This window comes from Pinus tabuliformis, chromosome 1_2, assembly GCF_031772625.1.
Source record: "Pinus tabuliformis cultivar Carrire ecotype Pingquan chromosome 1_2, CPIR1, whole genome shotgun sequence".
Lineage (NCBI taxonomy): Eukaryota > Viridiplantae > Streptophyta > Pinopsida > Pinales > Pinaceae > Pinus > Pinus tabuliformis.
In genome coordinates, this window is record NC_142298.1 from 248,589,568 (window position 1) to 248,604,881 (window position 15,314).

At 37.1% G+C, this 15,314-nt stretch overlaps 1 protein-coding gene across 3 annotated transcripts in view; it reads right to left on the reverse strand.

Moving 5' to 3' along the window:
* TKI1 (TSL-kinase interacting protein 1) overlaps positions 1-15,314 on the reverse strand; it is a 239,670-nt gene that overhangs the window by 98,550 nt on the left and 125,806 nt on the right. For 2 of the 3 annotated variants that reach the window (XM_089394983.1, XM_089394982.1), the window contains exons 7-9: positions 5,483-6,051; positions 5,131-5,372; positions 4,307-5,012 (exon numbers count right to left, since the gene is read on the reverse strand). In XM_089394983.1, coding sequence (XP_089251109.1) covers positions 4,307-5,012; positions 5,131-5,372; positions 5,483-6,051 — 1,517 coding nt within the window. The remainder of the gene's footprint in view (positions 1-4,306; positions 5,013-5,130; positions 5,373-5,482; positions 6,052-15,314) is intronic. The other variant, XM_089394984.1, reaches the window with a different exon arrangement.

A 15,314-nucleotide genomic window follows, 5' to 3' on the forward strand; every position in this document is an offset into this window, starting at 1 on the left:
CTCTTGGCCATGGTAGCAAATGTTTGCTCCTTTGATCCCACACCTTCTTTTGCCTTATGTCTGGTTTCCTCTGTCCTGCATAGAGACCACATTTCACTGAGAGTGGTTGCTTCCTTCTTGGCATATATGCTTGATGTGAAGTTTCCCCATTCCTCGGGTAGAGCATTGAGTACTACAGTTGTCATCTCTCTATCGGAAATGACTTCCCCAAGCTCTTGAAGTTGATCTCTCATTTCAGATATTTTCATGAAGTAGGGAGCTATTCCTTCCTCTATTATCTCCATCTTGTATAATTCATTCCTTAGAGATATTACTTCTCCGGTTGTAGATATCGAGAATAGCTCTACTAGCTTATCATAAGTTTATTTCGATATCTCAAACTTGGAGACATAAGGAATGAGATAGTCTTTGATTGATTCTATCATAATCCTTTGAGCTCTTGTCTCATCCTTATTGTACTTGGCTAAGGCTTGAATCTGTTCCTTAGCAGGGATAGCAATATTCCCTTTGACATGCTCTAGGAGTTCATTCTCCTTGAGTAGTAGATCAGTCCTCTTCTTCCATGCAAGAAAGTTATTGGTACCTACCAATTTATTGCTTTCCTTGCAAAAAGACATTGATGTATATTCAAAAGGGGACATGTACTTACTTGATAGATTTTGAGATGTAATGGATTTGCTTCCTCCTTGAAGGCTTGATTGCTTGTCTTCCCTAGATCTTGATGTTCTTCATGTTTCCTTCTTCAAGTGGACTTGCTTGATCATGAGATTTGCTTAATGACTTGGAGCTTGATGTAGGTCCTGCTTCAATCTGCTATTCTTTGTAGGTGCCTTTATGTAAGACTCTTCTTCTTGCTTTGTAGACCTCCTTGTAGACCCTTCTTGTTTCTTGTTCTTGAAGTGATTGAGACTTCTAGGCTTGATGCTTCAACTTAGTAGATGTTTCTCCTTGATGAGCGTTATGGAGTTGCCCTTTCCTTGATGTGTCACCTTAGCTCTAATTTCATGTTGAAGAATGGAGGGCAATGGTGTTTATTAATATTCTTCACACTTGATAACAATTCGTGATGCACTTTGACATGTTTATCTTCTTCTTCTTATTAGTGTGTGTGTTTCATCAAACTACTACCAAAAAAAAAAACAAGAACACAAAGTTTGGCTCTGTGCCAGGGACAAAACCTCTCCACTCTTGAGAGGAAAACCCTTTGTAAGTTTTCTCTTATTGAAGCTTCTTATTTGAACAGCTTCCAAACCCTAGACCCTTGACTAGGATTTCCTCCAAGCCTAAGTCAAATCCTTCCTCTTTCTACACTATAACTTCTGGCACATGGACCTCTTTCTTTTGGCACTTTGCTCCTCAGCACTTTGTCCTTTTTATGATGCTTGTCTAAGTTAGACTCTCTTCTTCTTAGGAGAAACCCTAGAAAATTAGGGCTTCTTTACTTCGCTTTAGAGAGAACCTTCTTCACTTTCCTGAGGAGACATTGTAGACCTAATTACACATCTGAATGAGGCTTCTAAATGTGCTTCCTTCAACTGCTGTCAAATCCACAAAAAAAAAAAATTGTTGTAATCTTCGCACGTGTGGACAGAAACCCTAGAACAATCCTCTTATCTTCAGTGTCTTTTCCTTCCTTCTTCGCTGCCTTAGAAGGCTCCTTTTGTCAACTTCTACTTTTCTATTCCCGGCTAGTTTTTGGCTCCTCTTTTGCGCTAAAAGAGAGAGATGATTGATGTTCAAATGAGGAGTGGACAACCTCTATAAATAGAGGTATGTCCCTCCTTTTCAGGCTGACTTGACAGTTTCATCATAATACACTTTTTATTCATTATTTGGCTGCTTGGAGACTTCATTGAGGCTAGGAGAGGATTTGACTTGACTTGGAGGTGTTCCCATGACCTTGTACATTGACATACATGATGTAACATGCCCTCAAAGGGTCTCATCATAATTACATTTTGACTTTGACTCTCTAGAAGCACTTTAAAATGTGCTTGACCTATTTTCAATGAGCAAGAAACTCATTAACAAATAATATAAAAATAATTTCTCTTTTCTTGAATAAATACAAATGTCAAAATTACATTTATGAAGACCTAGCCTAGTTTTATTTTCTTCAACAATATCAAGGCATTGTGAAATATCCTATTATCCATCAAGAGTAGTACGACCAAGACTTCTGCAAACGACAAAGGGTTATTCTCAGCACTTACTAGCACATTTGAAGATAAGAATATTTGGGTAATCGACAGTGGAGCATCAAGACATATGACAGGTCAGGCAACTAAAGACCTTATCAAGAGGAAAATCTTCTTACTTCGTTGAGCTTGGTGACAAGAAGAGCAATCCTGTAAGAGGAATTGGATCAACCTCATTGGAGCTAGAGAATGGAGGAAATATTCATCGCAACAACATCCTATTTGTTCCAGGTTTGCAAAAGAATCTAATTTCTATTTCATGTCTAGAAGATAAGGGAGATAAAGTCGCTTTTATAGATGGAAAGGTTGTAGTATGTAGAAAGAGTCATTGTCATATGAAGAAGACCCCATCGGGCACATTGTAACTTGTAAAAAGAATTATTTTTGTATTTAAAAGAGTCAAAATACCCTCCAAGACCAAGTCGGCCTGGCAACTAAGAAGTCGACCTAAATTAGGGCACTTCATCCACCTTGGAAGCCTATATATAGGAGGGAACTCGACCTCCTAGAGACATCATTCATCCTCTCATCATTCAAGCGAAGGAGAAGAAGAAGAAGGGCAGCGAAGAAGGAAGGACAAAGGACAAGTGTTTGGGTTGTTTTCTCTCTCTTTTCACACATGCAAAGGAAGGAGGCTAGGGTTTTGTTGCTGCAAGATCGAACTTGGAGAAATTGCAAAAAGAAGGTCGAAGGAAGGTCTACTAGGTCATCCTCAAGCCCTAGAAGAAGGAGAAACCCAAGCGAAGGTCAAAGGAAGCTCTAGAAGCCCTAATATGCTCACACGTGTGAAGGCAGCAGTTGTTACTAGGGGCCGAAAATTTCAGACCTGCAGTGGCGGCCGAAATTCTGTAGCTAGGAGACAAAGTTGTGTTGTTGGAAGAGATTTGACTTGGTTTGACTTGGACAAGGGAAGCACATCATCAAGAAGGTCAAACATGGTCTTGGAAGTGTATTGGTCTTGGCTAGAGGTCTTGGAATTCGTCATTTGAAGAATCTATAAGAAGATAAGAGACTTGTGGGTTTTCCTCTCAAGTGGAGAAGTCTTGGCCCTGGCTTGCAGGCTATATCCTGTGTTTTGTGTACTGTTCATCTAATAATACGAGAAGAAGCTAATAAGTAAGAAAACGTAAAAAGAGATCATAAGCAGTTGTAAAGTTTAAGAGAAATCATCCTAACTATAGCCCTATAGATTTCTCAACAACTGCTGTGTCATCTGCCATATTACAAGAAAACAGTAATTCTATAACTACCATCGGAGATGTTTTCCTTGGGGGAAAAAGTGATGCAGCACACTAACAACATCTAGATTTCAAAATTGGTGTTCTCGCATCCCACATATATTGCCTACCTCGAAGATCAAGCTATGTAACAGTACAACTCCCACAAACAAGCATCAGAATCAAAATTATTTGGATATGATGAGGGAAATCTAATTCAAGAAGCAACAATCTCTGATGGACGCTAACAGTGAAACTCCGTACACAGGAAAAAGATTAATAACAGCAGTCATTTTGCCTCATGGTGAAGACTAGTCTGATCCAGTAAGTTCAGCAATGCTTGAACTAATAAGGACCAAAGTTCATGAGCTCTTAGCATGGGAAAATGATTTTCATAAATTTGTGCAAACTTTACACAACAATTATAGGACAATAAAAATAATAATCAGATTCGTCTACCGCTAAGTTTCACCAAGGTCCAGAGATGGGGTGACAAGTTCTGGAACAGCTGAGGAGTCGAGAAAATCAACAGATGTCAAAGGACAGCATGCTGTACCATCCACCAAATAGAATAAAAGCCCAAAAACTTGACAAAGAAAAATCAATAATCCAATAACTAGTAATACCAATCACTAATGTCTTTCCAAAATATTTTATGATATCAAAACACATCTAGATATAAGAAAGCAAATCCAATGAAATTACTATTATCGACCACATACTTTAGATTCTGAGAACTTAAAACATGTTGAAAAATCACCATATCTTAAGCCTGATTTCCTGATCCTAATTATGTAATGTGCACATAAGGAATATCTCAACAGAATATGAATTTGGAGTCTGGACATGACTGCGTCAAAACATTTCCAAAAGATAGAGTTAAAAAGGTACCTCCTCCTCCCAGAGTCTCTGCAAAAATCCATCATTGCTTTCCACATTAATCCATGATGAACAAGATATTTGACTTAAGAACTCAGGAACTCCGCCAGATTTTTCTGGCACAATATTTTTCAATGTTGGCTCTGCCATGCCACAACAAATAGATGGTGCTGGATCTTGGTTGCCCTTAACAGTATCAACACAGTTATCGCCACTCATTTTAACAGACTCTAGAGGGAAGCTCTCAGAATAACTGACACCAGTATCCCCATTCATATTAGTTTCATGAGGCAAGGATGATAGCTGCCTTTGTGGTGACCCAGGAGACTTTACAATTTTCACCGTCGACATGTGGACAGTAGATTGAACAGAATCAAGTGGAAGGGTAATGGATGGCGCACTATCCTGATAAACTTGAAAAGCTTGGGTTGTCACATGGCAGCAAGGCACATTTGATTCAGTACACTTGTTCATGTTACTATTCTGTGGTCCATTCAAAGCAACTCCAGCACACGCACTTCCAGGCATGTTCTGCTGGTTAGCAAAGGATGAATTCGTTTTGATTCTTCCAACATCTAATTTGCGCACTTTAACAGCCTGCTTGCTTTGACACTGCAAACACGTTTGAGGCACGTTCATTTGGGATAAGCTAGAAGCAGGTTGCTGACAAGGTTCTGCATTTGAAATCTGCAAAACACGACCAGAGAACCAGCCATACCTGCGAACAAAATATTCACTCAGTGAAGGGCACACAGTGTGAAGCTTATACAGAAGGTAGGTAACAAAATACACCATTGCTATATTGATCATTGAGTACAATATAACCTAATAATTACCTTAGACGGAAGATTGTCGGACTTCCTACAGCAGCATGGACATCTCCAGCACTAGCAGAAGTTTCTTTCAGCGTCCAACTTTGACAGTTAGGAAGATCTTTCCACTGAGCATTGTATGGAAACAGCATCAATTCACCTGATGCAGCAGTTGAGCGTCCCCACTTCTGCATAAGGTGTTGAAGGACTGACGATATCATTTTACGAGCTTTCAAAGTGAGCTCCAAGTGTGGATTATGCCCATCCTGCATTAATATATAGCATAAAAATAGAAGGCTCATGAACTCCAAACAAAGTTACAAAATTCTGAACGAAATGTTCAACTAACAGAAATTAACCTCAAGCATGGAATTACCTTCTCCAATGCCTTGCGTGTAAATTCATCCATTGGAAACAATTGCAACTTAAGTTTAGACATTCCATTCTCTGGTCGTTCAGATACTCCAGACTTATGGCATTCTGCCGGCATTTTCAACAACGAAACATTTTCTTTACAAGGCTGTAATAATGGCTGTGCCATTGGGCTTTGCCATGTTACCTGATTTGGCATTGTTGCCCCTTTGACATGAAATGTAGTAGGCCTATCTCTCGTGGATGTAGGTAGCAGGGAAGTATCCCCCACCCCACTTAATGCTATGACTTTCCTCGGTTCTTTGCAACCCAATACTGAAGAGGACAACTGAGAGCTTCCTTTCACAACACTAGCATGGCATTGCATGTTCTTCCTTTTTTGTAAGCACATGCCCTCTGAAACTGATGGAAGACTATGATGAGGAGAACAGGTATGCAAGTCCACCTGCTCTGGAGAGGTCTGCTCAGCTATAGCTGCACGCTCAAGCTGCTCAGCAGCCTCTGCAACTAGTGTTACCCCAGCGCAGGCAGCTTTCTCCCACCGTTTATAAGCAGCCGAGGAAAGTGGACCTTCTGTGAAGAGAATAGAATTTACAAACAAATGTCATATTTCAGCTTAAAAAAATAATATTAAAAATAGAACCAATTTATCCTTTTCTTGAATAAATGCTGCATTTGAATCCAACAAACTTGACCAACGTATAATCTTGGGCGACATGCCCAACATGGTACCCAGGTCATTAACACAGTGAACCTGTCATAACCACTAGACAAAAGCCAATTTATCTTACATATTCAGACATACACAGTAAACCGTTAATTGTGAAGAAAACCCTTGAAAAGCTTGCATAAAGAAATCCTATAAAAGATGACACTTGAATCCACAAAATCTCTTTTTATTTTATGTCATCTTAAATTTGACACAGTAAATCTAAAAAGTTCCTTCTAAGTACACTTGCACAAATAATACAAGGATTATGATGACTATATCACCAAACGATATTTGGTTAGTAATTCTAACGTAAGTTGCTCCCCACATAGTACACATGAAAATTCCTTCACATTTTCTCAATACTTTTACCTATAATATACCAGGGTACAAAAGGTATAAGATACAATATGCGAAGATATAGTTCTAGAAATTTTGATACAAAAAATAGAAACTTGAAGATGCTTCTTTAATACACGTAAGTGTCAACTATCCACCACCTATTAAGATGTGGGACACTGTTTTACATTATGAGGTATGTGACTGCCTGGCTTGAGTTAACAGCCATGATGACACAACTGATTTTCAATGGCCCCCTTGTGGAAGAGAGCCGGGCAATTGTTTGAGAAACCAGACCCTGAAGGGCCTATAACAGTGCCCCTCTTTCACCAACCCAGTTCACTTCTTGTTACTTTGGGTACAATAAATAGGTTGAAATAGAAAATGATGCATTGTTATAATAAAGCATATTTTAAAACGAATCTAAATTGATTAATTAGTAAGAACAGACAACTGATAGCATTTGCTTGTGCAAACAAACGATTAATTATAAATTTATAAATAATACAATACTTGACCCCAAATTGACATAAACAAATTACAATGATATTATATTCAAGCAACTATAACCCTAAAGTATTCAGTCTGTGTTTTGGCTAGCAATGAATAGCTAAATTTGTATTCAAGCAATATATAAATATGAATACTTTAAATGCTATACATTCATGAGAAAGAAAGCCTAATTATAATGACTCAAAAACATGTGCTCCACTAGGAAACCCAACATCTGCCAAGCATGAATCTATTCGATGTTACACGTTTAAAGTAAAAACAATGGGACAAATATAAAAAGAAAGGGTGTGTGTATTGATGACTTGAAGAAAAAGGAGCAAAAGAACACTCACAACAAACATTCACACCACTAAAAATACCATGAAGCACTTATTCAACTCACTACCTTATACACGTGATCAACAAAAATGGAGGTATGGCACACACTAGGCAATGATATTGCCTACATAAGTGATGATAACCTAGTTCAAAACGGGGAGCTTCTTTATAGGCATAAAAGAAGACAATCTTTCATCCAGCTAATCAGGTATTCCTAATGACATCTTCATGATGATCAACTTGTGACTTAGCTCATGAATCACTCGTAAACTAAGCATAGAAACAATTCCGTTGACCACATATATAATTATAAGCCACTAGCAGAGAAAATAGAATATAAGACAAAGCAAATCATGGTGATCATTTTGGAGCTAACATTTGCATATTCATTTATACTGGAGCATCATGCTTAAGCAACCAGTGGATTGTCACCTTTGTTGATCTCTCTAATTAACGTTGCCCTTGTTAACATATCTCTGATTCTCCTCCTAAGCTCCTGAATTTCTTCCACATCCATTCATTTTCTTCAACAATCAGTCCCTTGTCCTCTTCCACTTGATCTCAGCTGATCATTTCCTTTTGAAGTTCATACTCTTCCTCTGCATCATTAAGATCCATAAGAGAGAGAAAATGATCAAATGGAACCACCAGGAAACCCTATAAGCTACAATCAATGGAGAAAATAGCACTTGGGCAAAGCACCACCTAGAGATAAAAGATGCCCTTGTTAACATATCTCCGATTCTCCTCCTAAGCTCCTCAATTTCTTCCACATCCATTCATTTTCTTCAACAATCAGTCCCTTGTCCTCTTCCACTTGATCTCAGCTGATCATTTCCTTTCGAAGTTCAGACCCTTCCTCTGCATCATTAAGATCCATAAGAGAGAGAAAATGATCGAACGGAACCACCAGGAAACCCTATAACCTACAATCAATGGAAAAAATAGCACTAGGGAAAAGCACCACTAGAGATAAAAGATGCCCTTGTTAACATATCTCTGATTCTCCTCCTAAGCTCCTCAATTCCCTCCACATCCATTCATTTTCTTCAACAATCAGTCCCTTGTCCTCTTCCACTTGATCTCAGCTGATCATTTCCTTTTGAAGTTCATACTCTTCCTCTGCATCATTAAGATCTATAAGAGAGAGAAAATGATCGAATGGAACCACCAGGAAACCCTATAACCTACAAGCAATGGAAAAAATAGCACTAGGGCAAAGCACCACCTAGGGATAAAAGATGCCCACAACAAGTGCATTGGAGAGAGAAATCTACAATTATAGCTAATATAGCCCCAAAAGAGCAGCATTAGTGCTGATCATAAGTGCACTAGAGACAGAATCACCAATCACAAGAGAAGTTAATCCATGTGGCATGAAAACCAGAGAACCCCAAAGATGTAGGTGCCCTTAAGTAAAGGTCACTTTGATAAAGAATGATGCCCACAGACTAAAGAATGATTGGAATAAATCACAAGATGAGATTACAAATGACTCTTGATTGTATTTACAATATTTACAAAAATCAAGAGGAAGGCTGCCCTTCTCAAGATGGATTATCAGCCCACATAACAAGGTGACTATGTCAGCCTTAACCAAAACCTCGTATTATAGCAAAAGATTATAAGTTGGCCTTAGACACAAAAATTAATGATTAATATGGGTTCGTCATAGCCACATGTGAGGATTACACCATTCTCAACATGTAGTCTCGTACACTCCTCGTAGATTAATCAATATAAGGCTTCATGAACCTTTCATAATAACCCACATGTCTTAAATAGACTTTTACAACCTCCAAATTCTAAAAGTCATCCATTTTCTTGATTTCATCTCGACATAAATCCACTTTCAATGCTAACTCACATAAGTGTTCAATAAGGTGTTTGAATAAAGTATCTAGCGAGTCCCTCACACTTGAGGGTTTGATGAAATTGTTTTTAGATCACCACGAACAAAGTTTGTATACGCAATAATAATCTTCAGAATACTTTGAAGACAAAGACATCAATTGTAGGACAAGTAATTGTATATTGAATATTGTATAAAAGAAATTGATGAGATGATGATTACAAATGAGGGTGAAGTTCTACTTATATACCTAGGCAGATACCTCTTCACCAACATCATGTCCTTAGGGACATACCTCTTCATTAACTAATTACTAGTTAATTAATCGTTATTTATTATTATTGTTTACATTATTTATATTATTTTATATATATTTTATTCATAACATTGTCTTCCTCTTCAAAAAGTTTTGTCCTCAAAGCTTACAGATGAAAGGGCTTGATCTTTGTTGATACAAGACGATATGATCCTCTGAGTGATAAACAAGCTTGTCGAACTAAGAATGCATCTGACCATCCTAGATTAATCTTTTGTGGGATCTTCCGATCACTGGAATTTTGTAATGAATTGTTATCATAGGACAGCATTCTGCAAACTTCAGTATTCCTTGGAACATAAATCTGTTGTTTATGTTCTGTATGGTTCAAATCAGTGTTGCACTAATAGGCAAATAATCGCGATATTATCATTTTCTAGCGATTTTTTCAAAACAATGAGAAAATCGGGCGATAAAATCGCAAGTTTTTTTTATAGCCGATTTAAAAAAAAAAAAATCGTGATTTTTATCCAAAAAATCGCAGGACCGTCGGACAGTGCGATTTTAAAAGGGAAAAACACGATTTAACTTGTCATTTTGACAACGGACAGGAGCGCGACTGGGGTTTGAAGACTTGGAGACTTGGAGATTTTGGAGCTGAATCAACTAACTGGAGGAGAAAAACGGAGAGTGAGCTAAGGAAGAGACACATTATCTCCATAAAATCGGTATGGGCACCAACGTTTTGCGTTTTCACTGTTTTGAAACTTTGTTTTTGTTTTTTACTATGTTTTTGGTTGGGTTTGGAATGGGGTTTTTGACATTTGTCCAATGTAATTTTTTTAGCTTTTTTGGTTGGGCTTGGAATGGGGTTTTTGACATTTGTCCAATGTATTTTTTTTTTAGTTTTTTTCGTTGGGTTTGGAATGGGGTTTCTTAAATTGTATGTAATTTTTTTTTAGTTTTTGTATAATGTAAATAGTAAAATACTAAATTCTAAGGTTGTAACTTGTAAATTGTAATCCTTATTTTCCCATAGGTTCACCGAAACACCATTCAAGTTTTCAACTTCAAAGTTCAAAATCAAAGATGCCAAGGAAATTAGACCCTTTCTGGGAATTTGGTGAACCTGATGCTCCGAATGATAGACTAAACTTGACTTGCAAGTTGTGTCGGCAACATATGTCCGAGGGGGTGTACAGATTGAACTATCACCTTGCACAAATCCCTGAATTTGATGTAGGGCCTTGCACAGAGACAAATCCTGAAATCATCCGAAGAGCCATGAAAGCATTGGAAACTTTAGACCACACTAGAGAGGCCAAAGCAAAAATGAAGAGGCAACTAAAAAATTCAGTTGAACAAGGAAGTGCCAGTGGTTCTACTACAGCATCAACCAACCCAGTAGCTGCCTCATCATTTTTTGTTCCTCGAACCTCACCTGGTTCACAGCCATCTATCAGTTCAATGCTAAAAAAACTGAGAAAGAACAAGCTAACAAGTTGCTGGCCAAATTTCTCCTTTGGAGTGATATTCCTTTCAACATTGTAAGGAGTAATCCATTTTTCTAGCCTGTTGTTGATGTTATTGCAACTGTTGGCCCAGGGTACAAAATCTCTTCTTATCATGACATTAGAGGCCGGATTCTTCAAAATGAAGAGCTTGACTGCACCAAAAAATTGGAGGATTTTAGGGAATCATGGGCACAAACAGGATGCATTATGATATCAGATGTTTGAACTGACCAAAAGGGGAGAACCCTTATAAACTTCTTGGTTGGTTGTCCCAAGGGAACTATGTTTCTCAAATCTGTTGATGCATCTGCACAAATCAAAGATGCAAGAACTTTATGTGATTTGTTGGATGTGTTTATTTTGGAGGTGGGTGCAGAAAATGTTGTCCAAGTCATAACGGACAATGCTGCAAATTATGTTGCTGCTAACAGGATGCTTATGGACAGGCATCCTATTTTATTTTGGACACCTTGTGTTGCACACTATATTGATTTGATGTTGGAGGACATAGGGAAAATTTGATCTGTCAAAGATATTGTTGAGTCATCCAAAAGCATTACAAAATTTATATATAATCATACATCTGTGCTTAGCTTGATGAGAAGATTCACCAACAACAAAGAGTTGGTGTGCCCCGCCATTACACGGTTTGCCACCAGTTTCATATCTCTTCAATCCCTCTTGAATTCTATGTGGGATGTGAAGAGAATGTTTCTTTCAGAGGAGTGGCGTGCTTTGCCAATGAGCCACAAACCATAGGAAGACTTCTAGGCGGGAGTGCAGGAGATGTGCGTCGTTACTGAACCTTTGGTAAAGGTTCTTCGGTTAGTTGATGGTGAGAAGCCCGCAATGGGCTATTTGTATGTGGCCATGGACAGGGCGAAAGAATCCATTCGGGCCTACTATGATGATAAGGGAGATGAGGGGTTTCAGAGACAACTCCTTCTATGGGGAGTGATTGATGAAGGATGGAACAACACACTCCATCGTCCCATTCATGTTGCTAGGATTTTCCTGAACCCCGCATTTTCTTACGCATGTGGGTTTGTATTTGATGTTGAGATTATGGATGGATTCTTAACCTGTGTCCAGAGGATGGTGGGATCTCCAGCAGAATGTAAAGAAATCTCTAAAGAAATTGAAACATATAGGATGGCAAGTGGCACATTTGGCTTTGACATGGCTGTGACTGATAAGACGATTAAAATGCCGGGTATTTTTTAGTTTGTTTCAAATTTCATTGTCTCTCCAAATTCCATTTTTTTCTTATGTTTACTTAAAATTTTATTTGTAATTTTGTTGTAGATGCATGGTGGAGAATGTATGGTGCCAAGGTACCCCTTCTGCAAAAGCTTGCCATTCGAATCCTCAGCCAAACATGTAGCTCCTCAGGATGTGAGCGCAACTCGAGTGTATTTGAAAAAATACACAACAAAAAGCGCAACAGGTTAACACTTAAAAATTTTAAATATTGCAAATTTCCAAATAAATTTTTGAATTCATTAAACAATATTTTTATTATTATTAATATTTCATGATCTTTGTATAGGTTGGAGTCCCAGCGACTTAATGACGTGGTCTACGTCTACTACAATCTTCGATTGTGGGTGAGGCAAATTGAGAGAACACCTGATATGGAGGCCATCTCATTGGATGGGATTGACACCACTACTGCATGGAGGGTTGAGGCCGAGAGGCCTCTCATTGAGTCTGCTAATGATTGGTTAATGCAGGATATAGTGGAGGGGGAGGAGGAGGAGGAGGAGGAGGAGGTGACACCACTTGCCCGGGCTACCCTTGCCACCAGTAGAGGACGTGGTCTACCTCCTATAGCTCCTACTCCTAGTTCTTCAACTTCTATAGCACAGCAGACTCCACTGCCAACTCCACTAGCACCAGAATCTACATCTAGAGGGAAAGGGAAAGCTATGGCATTTTCTCGCAAGAGGGGCAGAGGAAATCAATAGTATTAGACTTTAATTATTTTGTTCATTTCATTATATATGACATTATGACTCATGAGATACATTATTATATTTTTTGTTGATATTTTGAGGCTGAGTTGGGACTGAGGAGTCAAGACTTACTATTTAGGACGTGATTCACTGTTATGTGTGATGTAGCACTAGAAATGATATTAAACATCTTATATATTAGTTCTTTTATCATATTTATGTGTCAATGTATTTATTTTATGTTGTAGATGGTTTACATATTAAAAATATTGAAAAAAAAATGAATATTTTTGTATGTTACGACTTTTTCCCGATTATTACCAATTTTTTCCCGATTATTACGATTTTTTTCCCGCGCCGAAATTATCCCGATAACGATTAGTGCAACATTGGTTCAAATATGTAGACTGACTTGGTTGTCTACTTTTGTGATTTGGATGTCAATAAGGAGTTCTTCTGGTTGGATTTTCCCTTATCATGTGTGTGGTAGTTTCCTGATATACTTCAGGTATTGTTGTTGTTGAGTTGACTACTGAATCATCACTTGGAATTTCCATTGTTTGAACTGCAACTTCTAAATATGTTTTAACTTCTATTGGTTTGTCATCATCTTGTGTTGTAGCATTTACTGGATCAATATTCATTCCTTTTTCTTCAACTTGGACTATTGTATCTAAAGATTTTGATGCTTCTTTTGCGATAAGTTCTTCAAATTTGTTTTGTAATGATTTCTTATCATTTTTAAGTTTTTTAATTTGATTGAGTAGATTTTGATTATGATTTCTGAGACATAAGAGTTCTCCAGTTTCTGCTTCCTCACTCTTATTTTCAATGTTTTGATGTTTAAGCTTCTCATCTTTTAGATCTCCAATTTGTTCTAGTAACCTTTGATTAAGGTTTTTTAAGTGCAAATTTTCTTCTTCTCTCTTTGATAGATTCTCATTGAATTTCTTGTCAAGACCACCTTTTTCTTCTTCTAATTTTTTCTTTGTAGTTTTGGACTTCTTGACCTTCTCAAGTAATTTTTTACTATGATCTCTTAGACACCAAATTTCTTTATTAATTTTTGTTGATTCTTCGTAAAATCGATCTTCGAGATCATTATATTTCTTATTCGATGCCTCATTTTTTTGTTGAAGTTCCATGAGCTCTTCTTTTAATCTTTTAATATTTTAATTCGTGTATGTGGATTACCTTGCTATTCTTCCAAAGTAAACAATTTTCTACATGTTGGACAAAATATTGTGTGATTTTAAAAATCAATGAACACTGATAATATGTTCAACAAAACAAACATATGATCCAAAACGTAGAATTATGTACAAAATCCATAGTTTCTTCGGTCATTTTCAAATTAGACTCCATTTTTTTTAGATGAACTTAGGGTTAAACGTAACCCCTTTTATTTTTCTTATAAATATCTTTATATCAATTAAATTATTCCTCTTTATAGTTTTCAAAAGTACCCCTTTACGACCTTAGGAGTATTAAAATATAATTTATATTTTCCACCAGCTTCACTTTTAAAGTTCTTTCTCTTTACTTAGAATAGATCCTTTTAAACTTTTAAATAGTACTCAAACTTCTTTTATATTTTTATTAAGCAATAAGGATTATAATTTCTGAACTTTTTATAGCCTTCATGCTAATTTATGTATTAATATATTGTTGAATATATATATATATTAGTCTTATGAAGGGTAGTGCTAATTCGAAAGAACAGAGGCAACGAATGTCAATAGTTGTATATGTGAATGGTGGTTTTACAGATTTCGATAGTTGGTTGTACAGTAGACAAATTTTCGGTTTGTTAAGGGAACGATTATTGTTGTATGGATAGCGATGCCTAGTATGGAATAGGATTGCAACGTGTACCAATTGTGACTTGGCAGCAGATAGCAGGGTACAATGGTTTATATGAACTGTCAATCTTAAATTTCCTAGAATTTTTGCCTTGTAACTGTAATCGATGGTAGTTATACGAATTAGGTTGTTGAGTCAGCAACGAGAAGTAGCTGATAAAGCAATCGGTCGAGCAGCTAGTTGCCAATGCAAGGACGACACACGAAGGACACGGGAGGATCAGCAGTTGGTTGTAATTATATGGTGGTGGTCTAGAAATGGTCGATTCGGGTTGTTAACAAGCAGTTTCATATCGATGATAGGGATTAATGGCAATGGCAGCGCTCGTGGGACTCCAAGATGTCGACTCCTCTTTTTTCTTCTTTATATATTTTTATTTGTATTTTGTTATTTTTTTAATATATGTTTTCACTATGTTTTTTTTCATATATATATATATATATATATATATATATAATTTTATTTTTATTTTTTATTTTTTATTTTTTTCTTTTCCTTTTTTTATTTTTTTTCTTCT